Source organism: Mastigoproctus giganteus, chromosome 6 (assembly GCF_048544385.1).
Source record: "Mastigoproctus giganteus isolate SK-2022 chromosome 6, ASM4854438v1, whole genome shotgun sequence".
NCBI lineage: Eukaryota > Metazoa > Arthropoda > Arachnida > Uropygi > Thelyphonidae > Mastigoproctus > Mastigoproctus giganteus.
This window is the reverse complement of record NC_143580.1, coordinates 218,927,405-218,946,468: the sequence shown is the minus strand read 5'-3', so window position 1 is coordinate 218,946,468 and position 19,064 is coordinate 218,927,405. Positions and strand designations below refer to the sequence as shown.

The following is a 19,064-nucleotide window of genomic DNA, read 5'->3' as shown; positions in this document are numbered from 1 at the left end:
GATTTTTATTTTTATTGTTTTTTATTATTTTTTTTTTGTGTATGTTAAAGCTTCATGAACATATATAGAGAAACAAAGAAATAAATATTTATATACATATGCGCTTCCAGCTTAACTTTGACATGATTTGTATTTGTTATTACCATGAAGTCAGCCTTCAGCTGCCGTGTTTTATACATCAGCTTTACTTTGCTCTACCACGGTACTCTTTAAAGTAATGTGGTAAGAGCAATATATATTAAATAGTAAACAGCAGTAGTTCTGTCTCACTATCTATTAGGTTTCAACAAGCCATATTTTAACCTAAATGTTTAAATTATTGTACACATAACTAGTTATTTGTATAATATATACAAATGTAGAGTTATTATAAAGCCAAAAAATGCTTAATTCCTTACCTCTCATTCGAGCCGCAAAAAAACAATTACGATTTGTAATTTATATTACTTAAATAATAAATATTTTTATTCACCGTCCAGTTAAAAACTTCCATTATAGAAATAAATGATAAAAGGTTTAGCGCCCTCTACGTTATTTTAAACAATTTGTAACGAATTTTTTGTAGAACTTTCTGTTAATGCGAAAAAGGTTACTACTAATAAAAAAATAATAAATCATAATAAAATAATAACAAATATTAAATGTAAGTGCATTTAAAACTTTCCTCTTTAGAATAAATTATGCAAGTTTTATAGCGCCCTCTGAGTTAAACAATTTCCACAAAAGTAGTTGAACTTCATTACGAAATGGGAAGGAAATTTCACAATTCGGAAAGAAAATAAATTGCAACAGGATTTTGATCTGAATGTTATTTGGCTTTGTTGAAACCTCTCCCTTAAATATTAAAATTAAATAAACATCAAAACAATTACTTAAAAACTTGACGAAGCCGAATATACATTTACAAGGTGGCTACTTTGTATATTTACAAGAATGGCTTGGAATATATTAGTAATAAAATAAATTTAACCATATTTAGAAGTTGTTGAATAAAAATCTAAAAGTTTTCATTGCAACATTTTCTTTTTAAGAAACGACAAAAGTGACAAAAGACAGAGACTATGAAATATGTATTTGCCAAAATACTCGATCAGTTTACTAAATTCGTTAAGTGCATAGAAAGTAAATGTTGATATTTATTGGTATAAATTTAGCATTGCATTATTGCTTTTATTAAAGAAGTTAAAATACAAAAGAAAGATAAAATATTCTCTGACATAAGACAATGTTTAAATATGTAAAGAATGGCAGTTATTCTTTTGCATGCTTAAAACATGTTAAATTTTCTTTTTTAACTTGTTAAGTTTATTTTGTAGAAGGTAGAAGGCTAGCTACTGAACAAACAGATTAAAGTGACATGGTCAGGGACAAAGATAAAGCGTACAATTGACTGATCTCAAATTGAACTAACCTAGTTCAGAGAAAGAGAAAAATTCTTTTCTTCGTCTTTGACAGGTGAAAAGACATCCAATATGAAATGCAACACTTTGGACTCAACCAGAAGCTCATACAAATACACAACTTTGAACATTAAGAACCATTACAACAGCACTTACGAGAGAAATATACCACCGAAGGGGTGAATAACGGTGAGTAAACTTTCGCAGCACTTGCGAACAAGGACAAGAGCATTCTTCCTTTGGATTCACCACAATTTATTAAAGGAAGTAAACCTTCACATTCAGTAAACCTTTTAATCAAGAAATAACTTTCAGGCAAAATAACGGTACCTTTCGTTTATAACGATGACTTTCTTGGTAACGTTTTGCCAATTAAAGCACCTGATTATGCCTTTAGATTGAAACAGAACATTTTTCAGGCATCGATTCCGAGCCCTAGATACCAAACACACCATCGAAGGAACACATGTTCCAAACTGGTCCGTGCTAATTGCAAAAGTAGCTTAGCACGAACTTTCATAAGATGATCCTTTCAAGATCTTCTTGGTTTGTATCAGAAAAACAAAAGCAAACATCGGGTCTTCCTTCAGAAATAGAAATATACCTCTGAAAATTCCATCACTTCCGTTGCATTTAAGGCCTGTCCTTTGTGAAATGGATGAAACACGAAAGAAACGCCTTCAACAGTGTCTTCTCTTGCGCGGTTTTTCATTGTAGGGATAATAATATCTTCTGCCAACATGGAGTGCACTTGTAGCTCCAGTTCACACTCTGTTCCTTTTCGAATATAATATGCCCTTCGTAATCGAATTTTAACATCTTTGTCCCTTGACAGCGTAAAAGATACATGTGAATCTTCCCGTTCACTCTTACCTTCCTGGAATCGATTCAAAATGCGGAGAGAACCTTCAAATTTAGGCTGTCTGACTGATAAGTAATTACTGTCCAGTCTCACAGGAAATCCAACTCCTACCAAGAAAATATCATGATTTGTTACAGTGAATCGTACGCCAAATAAACGCAGAGGTCGAACTGGAGAATGATATGTTGTAACTCTGTAGCGATTACAGATGAAATAATCTGGAGGAGACGCACGCTTCGTTGGAATCATTGACAATCCTTTTGGTATTGGTACTATACCCGGAACAGCTAAGTTCATGAAGATACAGTAGCATTCCTCTTTTGAGAGTAGTCCACTCCTAGCTGGTCCCTTACAGAACTCTTCTGCTGTCATTGTGAGAAATCGGACCTGCGGAAGGGTTGTTTCCAATACTGCTCGTAGATTTTCGCTTTCAGGTTCGATACCTCTTCTCTTGCATTCTTCTTCCGCCCACAAATAGATGGCACTGTAGAGAGTATATTCCGTGTACAGATTGAGGTAGGGGCGTAAGGTTATGGTTTCCAAAGTCGCTAGACTCACATTAATAAATGTGGATGAGGTCAGCACATGATAAGTCTGTCGGTCCATGATGTTGAGACATTCGAAAATCAGATGGTATGCTTCTAAAACCACAGCGAACTCATAGACTTGGCACACGTTTTTGGGAGTAATATGACCTTCGATATATGCAAAACACTCTTTAAGTAGGTGTGGTAGGAGGTATTTCTTGGCAGCGTATGCCGTTAGCATGGCGTCCTCAACAGTTTCCAAATTCAATGCATCTGTATATGCGTATCTGCAATTATAAATACAATTTTCATATATTACATAATCGAATAGTAGTGGAAATCTTAGAATTTAATTAAAAAACAATTTAAATATAATGTATAGATGGTGTGCCAGATGATGGCTGGCTTTCTTCCTCATTAAATAACTGTTTTCTTCTAGCATAATTAATCGAAAGCAACTGCACTGATAAAAGTATTGAACATACTTCTTATGTGTACAGAAAATTAATATGAATACTGCTATCATTTGCATAGAATAATTTATATCACGTTCTATAATCTGTAAAAAGGGTGCAAATATTACGTCCGTTCTACACATTCCTCATTACCTGTTTTCAGACACAGATATTGAACTCCTAGGCAACCCAATCAAATGGTGCTATCAGAGTTTCAGAACTTCAACGGATCCACGTATTCCAAAACAACTCATGTTATTCAGCAATGGCAGATGCTCATTTTCTGGAATCATCTGGCCAACAAAATTTTGACTTTCAAACTGCATAAGGGTGGACCAATTAAACATTGGTCCACTCTGTGATGTATTTAAACTAAATCATCTGCAGCATCCAGACATCTTTCCCATCGTATAACAATGCGAGATATACCCTCGCCATAGAAGTCTGTTGGTTGGTGGTGCCAAAACTAATCTGCCAGGATCTTCTTAGAATCACTGTCCAAGTGAATCCAACGTTCCTTTAGGACCTTAATTAGCGGTCTGAGAACATGGTAATCGCCCGAGGAGAGGTTAGAGCTGATCAGAGGGTGTCTGAGCTGCATCCTCCATTTCTGGGGCAATTATGCCTGGATGACATTGGACATATTGCGTTGTCGTGAAACAAGAGATCCCCCGTCAACATGCCCGATCGCTAACACTTAATGGCCTGTCGTTAGAGGCAACAAGAGTCACGAAGGACCCTTCGGTGGTAGCGTCACTAGACCAGTTTGCTATTTCCTTGTAGGAACCCATATTCCAATTTCGCACCCCTCTATGGAGCAACTACCCCGTGTCCAGGCACGGGGTAGTTGCTTCGCCTTCAACCCCCTCGATGCTGCTGCGTAATTGTTGCAGCGTTTCTCCGTACTTATGTAATTATCATAACACCATGAGGAGGGGATAACCAGTCAGTGGTCCTCTTCAGTCGAAGAAGAATGTCAGCATAACCTTCCTAGCGTTTGGACGGAATAATCTTTTTAGATGGAGGAGAGCTCACATGCTGCTTGCATCTGGCTCAACAGTTGTCTTCGGAACATGCTATGCCCACCACGGTTCGTCGCTCGCGATGACCTGATTTAAGATGTTTTCACCCTCCTCCCAGTATCGTGCTAGGTATTCCATGCAAGTTGAGTTGCGTGTTGTATGTACATCACTCAAGAATTTCTCTACCTATATCGAATGGACTTTACGATAACGAAATGGTTGGGGTTGCCAATTATCTTTTGAACACTGGCGAAGCCTACGTTGACTTCCCTCACTATCGCACGTAGGGTTACATGTCGATTAGCCTGTACCATATTACCCATCTTTTGAACGGTTTTCTGATAACAAGGACTCTGCTCTGACCACAGTGTGGCTGCAGTCCTAGGTGGGCTGCCGTACCTGTTTAGATTTCTTGCACCACCAAGGCAGTCTTCCTCATATACGGCGATAAATGAACAGCTGCCCTTTTTCCTTCATCGTATAAAACTGTTTAAGCTGTGCAACTTTTGAAGAATCCATGTTTCTTACTACACGATCTGCTAAGCTACGTTCTCATCGTATGGCTTCGCTGCTATTTTTGCCTACGCACCTTACCTCGAAGACGTTATGATTTGTTTTGCATCTACATTCTGATTCGTTCTGTTTCAGGTCAAAAGTCTGTTTTATATGAATCACCCTTTTACAGGGTGCTTTATATGAAATTATGAATCACCCTGTTTCATATGCATGGAATTGCATAGAATAAATGTAGGAGCATATTCTACAGCAAAAAAAAAAAAATAAATAAATAAAAATAATAAATTGCGAAATCGTGTAAAAGTTCAAATCCATGTTATAAAAATATGACAGTGTAAAACGGGCTTTAAACAGTACAAAGGGTACTAGGAGAGTTTTGCAATATGACGCAACAATGAATCACAGGAAGCTGCTTGTTGCTGCATGTTGAGACATGTTCATACGTGCATAGTAGCCGCCGCGCCAAGTCGATGGGCTCAGTTATTCATTAGTAGTGAGAGTGTAAAGTGCTTGCGATGCCATCGTGGTCACGAAATGAGATAAGGACAGTTTTGCGGTATAATTTCGTGCGTGGTTTAACCATAGACCAGTGCTTAGAAGAAATGACTCTTGCACTAGATGATGATTGTCCACATCGTACAACGATATTCAGGTGGTATAGAGAATTCCAAAGGGGAAATTTCACTCTGGAGGATTCTGAGAGGCCGGGAAGGCCACGAACGTCAGTTACGGAGGAAAACGTTACTGCTGTGAGGAAAATGCTTGACGAAAACAGGCGAGTGACCTACCAACAGATAGAGGATACTTTGGGCCTAAATGCACCAGCAATTCGTTCGATTCTGCAAGATCATTTGCACGTGAAGAAACTTTGTTCTCTCTGGGTGCCGCATCAACTGACTGAAGAGCAGATGACACGACGTGTGACTTGGTGCCGGGAGATGTTAAAAAAGTTTGATAAGGGACAATCTCGGTATGTGAACAACATCGTGACAGGTGACGAGACTTGGCTATACTATTACGATCTGCCGACCAAGGCTCAAAACAAAGTTTGGGTCTTTGATGATGACGACACACCCGTAATTGTCAGAAAATCCCGATCTGTAAAGAAGAAAATGATAGCTGTATTTTTCAAATCGAGTGGAATTGTGGAATGTGTCGTTTTGGACACGAGAAGACAGTCACAGCTAAGTGGTATACTGAACAATGCCTGCCTAAAGTCATTGGATCTATGAAGAACCTGCGGCCAAAGTCAAGAATGGACACCTGGTACCTCCATCACGATAATGCTCCAGCTCACCGCGCCAAAGCCTGCACCGAATATTTGGCCACGACAGGACTGAAACTTCTCGAGCACCCTCCCTACAGTCCAGACCTTGCTCCCTGCGACTTTGCACTGTTCCCGCATGTGAAAATGAAGCTAAAAGGGAGGCGGTTTTCCAGTGATGAGGACCTTCTACGGGCTTTGTACAAAACATACATATCAATACCGACATGAATAGTATTGTTGTACCAAATGCATCATTCCAATTACTCAGTTGTGAGTAGCCAGTGTGGAGGAGTACATACAATCAGTGTCTACGTATGTTACTTTAATTTTAGGTTCCATGACCACTACACGTTTACGAGGTACGAAATTTGCTAAACTGATGTTATGGGAGACACTATAAATCTGTTTATTTTTGCTGAGTTAACTGATATGATTTTAATTTATGGTGAGGTTCAGTTTCATAAGAATTCCATAGCTGCTGTTCGCATATAGAGTACCTCGATATTTTCAACTCGACGTATCAGTACCATTACTAGTAGAGTAAGATTTCGACGAACCGCAAATGTTGAAAAGCATCGTGTTGCTCAAGTGTCTCCTACCACAAGTACCAGAATATTGTCAGGTTATGTAAATGTGCCATCTGCAAGCGCATGGAGGGCATTACATGAACAGCAATGGTATCCATTTCACAGTACGAGCGTAAAAGAATTGTTCCCACAAGATATGAGTAAACGCAGAAACTTTACTCAGTGACTCATTTTGCATTATTCACTTGATCCTCGATTTCCCTGCCTTGTTCTGTTTACAGATAAATAATGTTTTACAAAAAATATAATTATTAACTCCCGAAACACTCATATCTTGGCCGAAGAAAACCCACATACGATTGTCAGTACTCATTATCAACATACCTTTTCCTATGATGTTTGGCGTGATGTTCTTGGAGTCGATCTTATTAGTCCTTATTTGTTACCAGCAGATTTTCGGGAATGGCATACCTACACTCTGTGTAGGTATGCCATTCCCGAAAATCTGCTGGTAAAAATCTGCTGTAGATATGCTTAATGGCATATCTACACTCTGTGTAGACAGAGTGTAGATATTCACTGGCTGTAGATATTCACTGGCTTGGCTTAATGGCATATCTACACTCTGTGTAGATATGCCATTAAGCCAAGCCAGTGAATCGAACAATAAGGCATGCCAGTGAATCGTGTTGTAGGATTTTAGGAGTATCAACGACTAAGGACATATTGCTCCGTACATACTGTCTATAAATTGTGTGTGTGTTTTGAGTTCGATTTTCTGTTTTTTTGACGAAAAACCCGAGTTTCCGGGAGGTAAAACCACGCTACCTTCGCCTGAGACCGACTAACTCAGCAATGTTGTGAAAAAGGCCCATAAAAATTCTTCCCGTTATCGACGAGATTCGAGCTCAGGTCTTTTTCATCCGGTGTGGGAAGGATGGCGATCGTACCAACTGTACTACCCACGAGGGCAGGGAATCGTGATTCGTCGAGCTGAATGCAGCATTGAACAAAATGGAGATCACTTTAAAATAAGCCTGCTTCAGATGTTTTCCTTTGAGAAGTTAATTTCAGTTTCTGTTTGTGTTTTGTAATTTATGTTTAATGTTTAATATCTCAAAATTTTAAGATCTGTGTTTATAGGAACTTTTTTTTTTTATTAAACTTTTGCATTTCAAAATACTACCTGTACTGAACAGCTTACATTCCCATGATACTTTTTTTTCGATGTTGCTCCTTCGTTGAATCTTTCTGTGCATATATTTGAACATCTGTCACTGTCTTACCACAGGTACTCTTTCCTGTGTCCAGGTATTCACTACCACCTGTTCTTGATAGTACATGTACTGATTTCAGTCGTCTCCAACAAGTTGAGAGCATATGACAAAAAATCAAGAATAGCACGTGGTAACAAGAGATTTGCACACTTTATAGGATTTGTCACCAACAGATAGCAGAATTTATTAAATTTTCAAAACTACCGGTATATTTTTTGGAAATTTAATAAATAATAAAAGTATATATTTAATAAAATACATATTCCTCAGATGTCAACAGATTGTTCTAATGGATGAATGCCGTAACTTAAAAACAGGCCATCGATAAAATTATGTCCCTCACCTACTTCTAGATGCTTAGTAATGCTCAATGTCATCTCTAGAGATATTTGTCTTCGTTGTTGTTTACAGAATGAAATATCACTTGCATTATACGATTGTATAAACTTCATAAAACAACAAATATATTATGTAATTTTTTTTTTCTATAACAATAAAATTTTAGCTAAATTTGGCTAAATTAACTGGAATGAAAACTGACAGCTGAATTTATTCTGAACTCCGACATTTACGAGAGGCTGTTCAATAAAAAGTGTTTGTAATTTTTCATGAACAACCGTACTGCTTGCTATTTCTAGCTGAGCTTCGGAATTTTAAAGCCAAACCAAGCTGCATCACACAGCAACTGCGCAGCTGACTCGTGTGCACAGTATGACCTTGATGGTAGGTCAAGTTTATGCCCGCTCAGTTTCGCCTACTTAACAAAGGACGTGACACGCGAGGAACAGTCTGCTGCCCTCAAGTTTTGTTTCCATCTCAAGAAAACATCAGCTGAAGTGAATGAAATATTAAAAGGGACATGGTGAATCTAATTTTCCATATAGCACAGCTCACAGGTTGTTTATAATGTTTAAAGATGGACGTGATTCAATCACAAAAACTGGCGATCCTATAGCTTAAACCACTGCTCTCACCACAGATACCACAAAGACTGCTTCTGTAATCGTGATTGAAGGCAACTGGCAGAATGTTGAAAATATCAGCATGCCCGCTGTTCTCCATGACCATTTACATTTTACACGTGTTTGTGCACGCTGGGTTCCGAGACTACTCACATCTAAGCAACAGAAAGTTCGCATGGAAGTTTGTAAGAAGCTGCAATGGATGGTTACTGAAGATGGTGAGGTTCTTCACGAGGTAATAATGGCGGATGAGATATGGCTTCATCATTTCGACCCCGAGAGTAAGCAATAAAACTCTGTTTGGAAGTCTACGTCATCCCAAAAACCTAAAAAAGCAAAAGGTTTTGGCTTCTGCGGAAAAGGTTCTGGTCATCTCTTTTTTTTGACATTCGAGGAATGATTTACTAGCATGTTGTGCAACGTCATACCCCTGTTACTGGACCTTACTACAGAACTGTGCTGCACACTTTGCAGATCACAATCGTCGCAAACGACCAAAACTGCACGCAGGTGGGTGGATGTTGCATCACGAAAATGAGAGACGTTAAAGAAGGAGCTGAGAAGAAAACATTTCCAGTCGTCAGAAGAAGTTGTAAAGACATCGGAGGCGATTCTCAAACGCATATCAAAAATTGGCTTCCACCAAGTTTTTAAAGAATGGCAGAAACGTTGGAGTAAGTGCATTTTATCAAATGGGGTCTAGATTGAAAAGGACCATCAAAATATGGGTGATTAATAAAGGTAAGTTGTGAAAAACAAAGATGAACATTCTTTATTGAAAAGCCCTTGTACATTTGGATGAGGATAAATCGTGGAGCACCAATAAGTGTATTTTCGCAAAAGTTAAAAATAAATAAGTTAAAAAAAAGAAAAGATAAAATAGTAACATTTATTATAATTTGTTTGGTCCCAAAATTTATTACTCACAGAGAGCGTTTAGTACGCTTATTGCTTATAAAGGACGTATATGTCACTACAGTGATAAGTTAAAATGGCAACTACATTGGAAACTTGTCCAGTGAAGAATTTCTTATATTTATTCATTGTTTTGTGGACTTTTTATAGCCAAATTGTTCCACTTTCATGGTGAAACATCAGTATCATGCCAATAAATGGTATGGTTCAGTATTTTTCAACTTTTTAAGCATGTCCTGGAAGCATCTCTGACACTTCTCCAGGGATTCTTTGAAGAAGGAAATGATTTTCTGCATAATATCATTATTGGTGACGAAACATGGGTGTCCTCCAGGATATTGGGTCACTTTAATCAAAGAGCAGCCTAAAACGTTAGCAACTAGTAAGAAATGCAAATTGTATCATAAATGGTTACTTTCCTTTATATGCCAGTGGCTTCCATTGTATATTTTATAAATCACGTGACTCGACGTTCAGGCAAGTGTGTCTGGAGTCTATGCCCCAGCCATACGGTTACAAATCACTGACTTTCGTCCTGATATCGGTTAGTAATGTGGGCAAACATAAAACGGTCATGCTGACATCACTTTACTCGAAGCCCTGCCGTAACCGGTCACAGTTCCGCTGACGAAGCACATTATGTCTCGATTTCTTCTTTTATTTTTATTTTTTTCTTATATCCCATTCCTTCGGATATAGCATAATCATTGTTTAGTTGCTACCAAAGTGCCACTACAAAGGACATTGTGCCACTGTAAACCGTTAAGCTCGTCAAACCCCGATGGCGCCTCTCTGTGACCTCCTAACATTCTTTTCTGTACATTTGTCTGATGGTAACCTCAGCTACTATTGATTTCCTTCAGCGTTCAGTTTCCTTTAAATGTTAATAAATGCCAAAGTGGAATACTATGGGGAAATGGGGTTGTTAGAGTTATAAAAATATCTGCCCAATTAATTTAAAATCTCGTTTAAATTAAATTGCTGAACATTTAAGGTTTTTATTTATAATTATTATTTTTTATTTTGAATTTGAAAGGAATACTTAGGAAGAATTCTTTACTTCTTTCTTTCTCAATTTCAATGAAATTCATGAACAAAGTTGGCATAGTGCCAATGGCTATGTCAAGACTATCTTTTTCTAGTTAATTACAAACAAAATGAAAAAATAAATAAATAAAATAAATACATTAAAAAAACAAATTTATCCAAAATTACTATTTCGGATACGTAAGACCTGTAATCGTATTTTTACGTTTCTGTTTCTCTATTTATATTATTATCTAGGAAATATTTAGCTGTCTCTAAGTAATGTACTGTTTTCCCACATATATACGATGAAAAAATTTAAAAAATATATAATAATAAGTATAATATGTTTTTAATGAGCGTCATACGAGGCTAAACGCATAAAAAGTCGTAGACGAATAATTTACTGCAATTAGTCAGGGTTCTCTTCAGGGTTTTTTTTTTTTTTTAATTATCCTAAGCAATTCACAGTATATAACTTGCTTAGAATGATTAAAGAAGGCTTTCAAGTTGTAGACGTCGAATATATTTAGAAAATACTGCCATAAAATTATATTTTTTTATATTTATCCCTCATTAAGGAGGCAAAGCTCCTTAATTGTTATTGAAATCAAAAGCAATATTCCCTGCAGGCTCCATACGTTTTCCTGTAATGGGATAAATAAAGATTATTAATTCATTTTTAACAGCAGTTTTACTGCTGTTAAAATATTTTTAGCACGTATAGCAAGATTTAAAAAGCTTTAGGGAGCATCTGTCTGTTGCCCTTCTTTATTATCAACATAGTTATGTGATTAAAAAGAAAAAGAAACCCTAGTAGGAATAAGCAGTTTAAATGATTTTTTTTTTTATTCTGAAGCATGGATTTGGGTGATCGCTCATGGCACTGGCATCAGAGGAAACCCTAAAATTAGAATGAGGAAAAAACAAATAAATAAAATAAATTATCGTTATGCCTACTTTTGAATCAAAATCCAAAATCATAATTCTTAATGGCCATCATTCCTGTAATCAATAGCCGAATTGACTGCTGCGTTGACAGAGGATTGAAGTAAAATACTGCTTACCAGTCAATACAAATTAGTCGAAGTGCACCGACGAGGGTGCATTGCCCAATTGACACCAGCTGATACAATTGATACAATATTTAATAACGTTATTAAATATTGTATCAAAAACGGTTCTTTGAAACATTAGTAAGGGACTCCACTGATGTTATTAGTGGAGTCCCACAGGGTTCGGTGTTGGGCCCACTGTTGTTTTGTATATTTATTAATGATATTTATGACGGTATGTCACGCTTAATGTCGAAGTTTGCAGATGATACTAAAGTTGGCAGGGTTAGTAATGACAATAATAGCAGTGTGCTACTGTAAAAGGATCTAGAAAAGTTGAGCAGATGGGCTGAGAAGTGGCAACTGAAATTTAACATTGACAAATGCAAAGTACTGAATATGGGTAGAAGGAACCCCAGAGAAACATACCAACTGTCTGATACTACACTTAGGGTGGTAGAAAATTAAAAAGACCTGGGAGTAATTGTGCAATCAGATATGAAGTTTTCTGAACATTGCAGACAGGCAGCCAGAACAGGTTATGGGGTCTTGTCAATGATATACAAGAATTTGCTAGTAGGGAAAAGGATTATCCCTTTGTATAAGGCAATGGTCAGGCCACGCTTTGAATACTGCGTACAGGGTGGAGACCTCATTTTAGGAAGGATGTAGAGTTGCTTGAGCGAGTACAGAGAAAGGCAACAAGTTGGTGAGGGTCATCTTAAGGAAGGCTTAAGTTCTTCAAATTGCAGCGTCTGGAGACTAGGCACCTGCCAGATGATCTGACTGAGGTGTGTAAAGCCTTGAATGGGTTAAGCAGGCTCAGTTCTAATGGAATTATTTCTATTGCTCAGATTACTAACCTGAGGGAGCATAAATTCAAATTGAGGAAAGACAGTTGTAGAATAGATGTGCAGAAATTTGCCTTTAGCCAGCGGGTAGTTGATTACTGAAACAAACTTCCATCTGTCGTGGAAGTTGACAGCTTAAATAAATTCGAGGAGGAATTGGACAGAGTTTTAGAAGGAATGGATGCATCACATGCCTCTACTACGACTACTACATGTAGGTGGCCGGTTACTTTTTGGCAATATAATGTATATTCTATCATGATGCAACAATACCCTGAGCGAAATTGTGTTATTTCTGAAATATTGGTGGGCCAACACATTAAACTGGTACGTGGATACCTTAATAATAAGCAGTTTCCAGCAGAGGAGGTTGTAGGCTTTAAATGGGGGTGTACCCCTGACAACTACGCATTAACCACAATGGCTTCTCCTGCTGTTGATTCGCGTCACCAAATTTTTGACTTGTGCCATTTATTTTTCAAACTGTTGCATTAAAACCAATAAAAGCCTTACCATCCCTGTTATTAATATGAAACTCATAAGACAGCGATTATAGTACTTCGAAGTTTACTTACCGCAACAAATTCTCAAAGCCAATGGGAGCGATATCGGTAATCCTGATCACTTTCGATTTATCGGCCATGTCCCCGTAGAACATGGCCTCGAACACGGGACTTGTCATGGCTAGAAGCACTCTGTGTCCGACGTACTTTCGGCATGCTGATGGCTGACCCACGATGAAGGTTACATCCGAGAATGCGGTGTTCTGAAGAAGCGAAGACGTTCTGTGAAGCACTTTTTCGTTATCCATTTTCGGTTAAGTTTTGCTTTTTACATCTTACAGAAAACACGACTCGTTGTCGATGGATGCTGAAGAACAATGTAAAATACAAGTTGAAGCCATTTTTGTAATTTACACGTAGCTCTTCATTTAGTTATGGTAGAATAAAGACAGATATATTCTTTAACAAGTACAGCGTGATCATTTAAATAAGAATTTATGAAAATATGAATAACTTCGAGTAAAAGAGTGCTGGGAGATAAAGAAATTTACAAGTAATATTCTTATTTTTTTAATGGTTTTGCCATCCGCCGGCAAAACTACTAATGCCCGGTGGAAAAAAGTAAAGGAACATAGTGTGTTCATGGTGGAATATTAATTAAAAATAGAGTTACGCCTTCCATCATAAAATATGTGTGGCGTGAGTTAGTTGGAAGCAAAAGGATAATTAGAATATTATTTAAAGTATTCAATGTGATTTTTGTAGGCAATTTCGATGTCGTAAGACATGATCAATATCTGGGAGGTGGAAGTTTTTGAAAATGTTCAGGGAGAATGGAAATGGAAATTCTGTGAGTCGTGTTCGCCCATCTGCTGTTCTGTGGAATATTTAGCGCTCGTTACAGAGAGCCAGGTACTAAGGCCACGTTAGTCACTATGGTGGGCCATCGTGAGTTGATAGAATCGCTGCCCTTCCCGTACCGGGTGGAAAAGACCGGCGTTCGAGTCCCAACGATGACGGGAGGAACTTTTATGGGCCTTTTTCACGACATGGCTGAGTTAGTCTGTCTCAAGCGAGGGTAGCATGGTTTCTTCTAGCGCAAACTCGGGTTTCCCAGCAAACAGAAAATCGACCACAGAACACACGCAATTTACAGACAGTATACCTCCTAGGACAATATGGCCTTAGTCGCTGATGCTCCTAAAACCTTACTATAACAACAACATTGGGGAGGCTTCGACACGAAAAGAGAATGTCATGAAACAGTTGCCATGCAGCGATTAGGAAATTAAAACTGTTTTTTCCAAATTTTTCCACCATACTGCAGAAAACAAAGCCATTATTCTGTATAGTTATTGGAAAAAGTGGAGGAAGTTAGTCTGATGTTAGATCGGATTTTCTTCTCGATAAAGCTTGGTTTCATCTGACTGGGTATGTAAATTTACGCCTTCCAGCATAAAATATGTGTGGCGTGAGTTAGTTGGAAGCAAAAAGATAATTAGAGTGCGAGTAATCTATGCACTAGAGCAGCGGTTCCCAACCTTTTTTTGACTCTCGAACCCCTTTCAACGTAATATTTTTTATCGCAAACCCCTTTCAACCTAATATTTTTAATGCGAACCACTAAGCCTATATTCTCTGAAATCGTATAATATTTCTGAATTTTTATTATAAAATATTTCCAGTACTACTTTTTTATAAGCGACATTGCGTAATAATAAAAATTATTATTAAGTATTATTTATACTGTACTTTGTAAAGTAATTATGAATCAGTCCAAACAGGTTTCGAACATGCTAAGAGTAGAAAACTTGCTTCTAGTCCAAATGGTAACTGAGCATTCTGGCGTTCGAGCCCGTCACCATCAAATACGGAGGATGCGGAAAGGTCAGGGAATGACCACCGCATATCCCGGAGCAATATGGCTTTAGTTGCTAATACTCCTAAAAACCAAATAACAAACAAACAAACAAGCATTCTGGCCTCTTGCCAAAGCTATTGGCCGCAATTTTTGCCCATCTCTGTTCCAACCTCTGTCTAATACAGATGATTCTATCGTCACTTCAACCAATGATAAAGCTGACCTGCTAGCATCCTATTTTCCTTCCAACTCATGTGTTGATGATCTTGGTAAATCACCCCAAACCATTCCCAGTACACTCCATTCAATGCCTCCTGTGGTCTTCGATCAAGAGGACGTCAGAAGTAGTTTGATGAATCTGATACTAAGAAAGCTTCAGGTCTTGGTGGTATTTCTCCACTTGTTCTCAAAATCTGTGCCCCTGAACTTACTCCTGTTTTGTGTCTTCTTTTTTCACTTCCTTATTCCAAAAGTTTTTTTTTCCTTCTGCTTGGAAAGTTGCTCATATCCAGCCAGTTCCTAAAAAGGGTGACAAATCCCTTCCATCCAATTATCGTCCCATTCCGATTACTTCTACTCTTTCCAAAGTAATGGAAAAATCAATTAACCGCCAACTCTTAAACTACAGTATCTGGAAATTTTTGATCTGATCAACGATTGCCAGTATGGATTCCGTCAGTGTCGTTCCACTGGAGATATTCTGGCTTACGTTATCCATCTATGGACAAATTTAATGGAAAAGCTTGGTGAAACTCAAGCAGTTGCTGTTTTCATTTCAAAGGCTTTTGATCGTGCTTGGCATAAAAGTCTTCTAAATAAGCTTCCAGCCCATGGTTTGCTAGTTGTTCTTTGTAATTGAATATCCAGTTTTCTCTCTGACTGCTCACTGCGGGCGATGGTAGATGGTTCTCTGTCTTCTAACTTCTCCACGAATGCTGGTGTCCCCCAATGTTCAGTTCTTTCTCCCACTCTTTTCCGCTTGTATATTAATGATCTTCTTCCATTGACCGGAAATTCTATCCATAGTTTTGCTGACGATAGCACATTTCGATTGCATTCCACCTTCCAGTTTGAGAAACCTTGCCTTGCTCAAACAGCTTCAACTTCTCGAGTATCCACTGCGAAATCCTTAAATGCTGACCTTCAGGTAATTCTCCAGTGGGGCAAAGATAATTTAATTTCAATCCTTCTAAATTTCAGTCGTGTCTTATATATCGCAAAAAGGATTCTTCTGCTCTTGTGCTTATCTTCGACGACGCTCTGATTTCTGGGAAAGATCTTGGGGATTACCCTGACTTCCAATCTCTCTTGGTACAAGCACATTACAAATTTGCTTCCTCCGCCTCTAAAAACTGGATTTTCTCTTTCGCTTTGGGTGTTACTTTTCTTCCAAACAGCTGTTCACTCTGTACAAATCGCAAATCCACCCTACCATGGAATATTGTTACCACATTTGGAGCGGTGCCCCCAAAACTTCTCCCAGGTTTCTAAATTCCATTCAAAAGAAGGCAGTTAGGTTAATTAATGTCTCGTCTCTAACAGAATCTCTACACTCTCTGTCTCCATAGACTCTGTTTCTGTTGCATGCCTTTTCTATAGATACTTGCATGGCCACTGTTCTTCTGATTCGGGAATTCTATAATTCCCGCTGAAAGCAGTCGGAACACGTGTCGCAACCAGTCAATATCCTTTTACTGTCCAAGTTCAAACTCACAGAACCAATTTTTCTTCTTCCTCATTTATCTTCAGTTTTCTGGAACAACCTTCCTTCATAAGTATTTCCTGAAAATTACAATCTACAGAAGTTCAAGTCCAATGTCAACAAGTATCTTCTTTCATCTTTTCAACTCTCAACCCATGCACGGCACTAAGTACTACAGGTTCTAAATAAAAAAATACCTATACATAACAATGATCCTTGAGAATGAAAAAAAATTTAGTATGGAAAATAGATTTATTTAACATGATATACTATAAGATAGTAAAGTAATTATAAGGAATTGTGGGAGATATGGTTTCTTTCTTTGGCAATTCTTTACTTTTATTTAATTTTATTTTACTTTATTGTTTATTATTAGTTATATTTTGTAGTTTAGAATAATATACCTATGTAAATCTAAGCAGACGCCATTTGAATACTGCGTACAGGGTGGAGACAATCTGTTCTTGATTTATTGGAATCAGGGCGCCTCCGTAGCCAGGTGGACAGGAGCAGCAGTGCGTAGCACACGCTTCTTGATTAGACCGGGGTTCGAGCCCGTGACCACCAAATACGGAGGATGCGGAAAGGTAAGGGAATGACCACTGCATATCCCCGGAGCAATATGGCCTTAGTTGCTAATGCTCCTAAAAACCAAATAACGACGACGAAAATAACGATTGGAATCAGTGGGAGGGAAAGTCGCCATGGGTAACAAAATTTTTAAATAAACTAGATGGTTATTATTTGTACCAGCATGTCAGAGAAAATACCAGGGGCAAGAATATTCTAGAATTCATTATTATTCACGAATCAGATGACATCACAGGGCTTATAGTACAGGAACCATTGGCAGGTAGTAATTGCGCAGTCGTTAGTTGGATTGCAGAGTGAGGGCGAATTCATTTGAATTACCTTTAAAGCAATACTCATAAAAGCTATGAACATTATGCCATTAATGGAACAGAGCTGGCCAGTCTAATAGACCAGAAAAATAATGCATGGGAAAGTTACAGAGCAGTGAAAAGTGCTGAAGCCTAAAACAGCTACAACTTGACCTGTAGTATAGTACTACATATAAGGTTAGAGAGGCCAAATCTGAGTATAAGAGAGCACTTGCTAACGAGCAAAGAATGGGCACATGGAGTTTTTCATGTATATAAATGCAAAGAAGAAGAAAACGAATCAGATCGGACCCTTGTGTGCTGGATGTTGGAAAGCCTTAAATAAACTAGCTGATAAATTGAGTAGATACTTCACAGAAATTACAGATGACTTTATTAGAAATGCTTTTAGCCTAAAGACAAGTAAAGCCCCCGGAATTGACGGCATACAACCAGTGATTTTGAGGGAGATGGGCAGAGAGTGTATCGAACCATTGAGATTAATTATGAGGGTATCACTGAACTCAGGAGAAATGCCTTTGGATTGGAGAAGTGCCAACGTATCGCCAATACATAAAGGTAGAGAGAGAGAGAGAGAGAGAGAGAGAGAGAGAGAGAGAGAGAGAGAGAGAGAGAGAGAGAGAGGCGGGTAACTACAGACAGGGTGTGTCTGACTTCGGTGGTAGGGAAAATCGTAGAGGTAATGACTAAGAGTGAAATCTAGGGTACATTTAGCAAATAGCATTCTGAAGTTCACGCAGCATGATTTTGTTAAGGGAAAATCAGGTTTGACTACCCTTGTAAGCTATTTTGACACAGTTACTCATGAGCTAGATGTAGGAAACAATTTCAACATAGTTTATTTAAATTTTTAACAAGGCATTTGACTCAGTATAAGCTGTATAAGAGGGTGGTTCCTGTTTTTGTTTTTAAGGTACATCAGCGACTTAAGTCATATTCCGCCATAACGTACTGCATTTTCAAAAGTAAATACGAGTTGATACGTAAACTTAATTATTTCTTGCCCACATTGATAAGTAAGTGTAAGTGTTTTCAGTGTCTAACGGCACCCATCTCCGCGTTGCTTTTATTGTGGGTGTACCAGTTCACTGGGAAGGCCAGAGATTAAAAAGTGTATGGATTATGGAAGTGTGATGTTTTGTACCGTTGTTCCTCTGGCCATTTAACCCCTGGACCTCTGCTGAGACCCAACGTTGCCCCACTTATGCCTCGTGGAGGCAGACCAGGTACCCGATAGTCTTTAATTCACTCTGGCAGGTCCTGCCACCTAATTTCCTGAGATTTCAGTGGCTAGGACCTAAAAAAAAAATAAAAAATAAAGAAAATAATAAAAAATAATAATAAATAAAATAAAAAATAATAATAATAAAATAAAATGAAATTACACATATATGTATAGATATACATATATGTGTAATATCTCTCGATTGCATA

The 19,064-nt window shown here is 37.9% G+C and overlaps 1 protein-coding gene across 1 annotated transcript; it reads right to left on the bottom strand.

Annotated features, from left to right (window-relative positions):
- Positions 1-1,986: 1,986 nt before the first annotated feature.
- LOC150084992 (BTB/POZ domain-containing protein 6-B-like) lies at positions 1,987-13,473 on the bottom strand. The gene is made up of 2 exons (XM_090376426.1): positions 13,238-13,473; positions 1,987-3,076 (listed from the first exon to the last, which is right to left on the bottom strand). The coding sequence occupies exons 1-2, from the start codon at positions 13,471-13,473 to the stop codon at positions 1,987-1,989; spliced, it is 1,326 nt and encodes a 441-aa protein (XP_090232552.1).
- Positions 13,474-19,064: the final 5,591 nt, after the last annotated feature.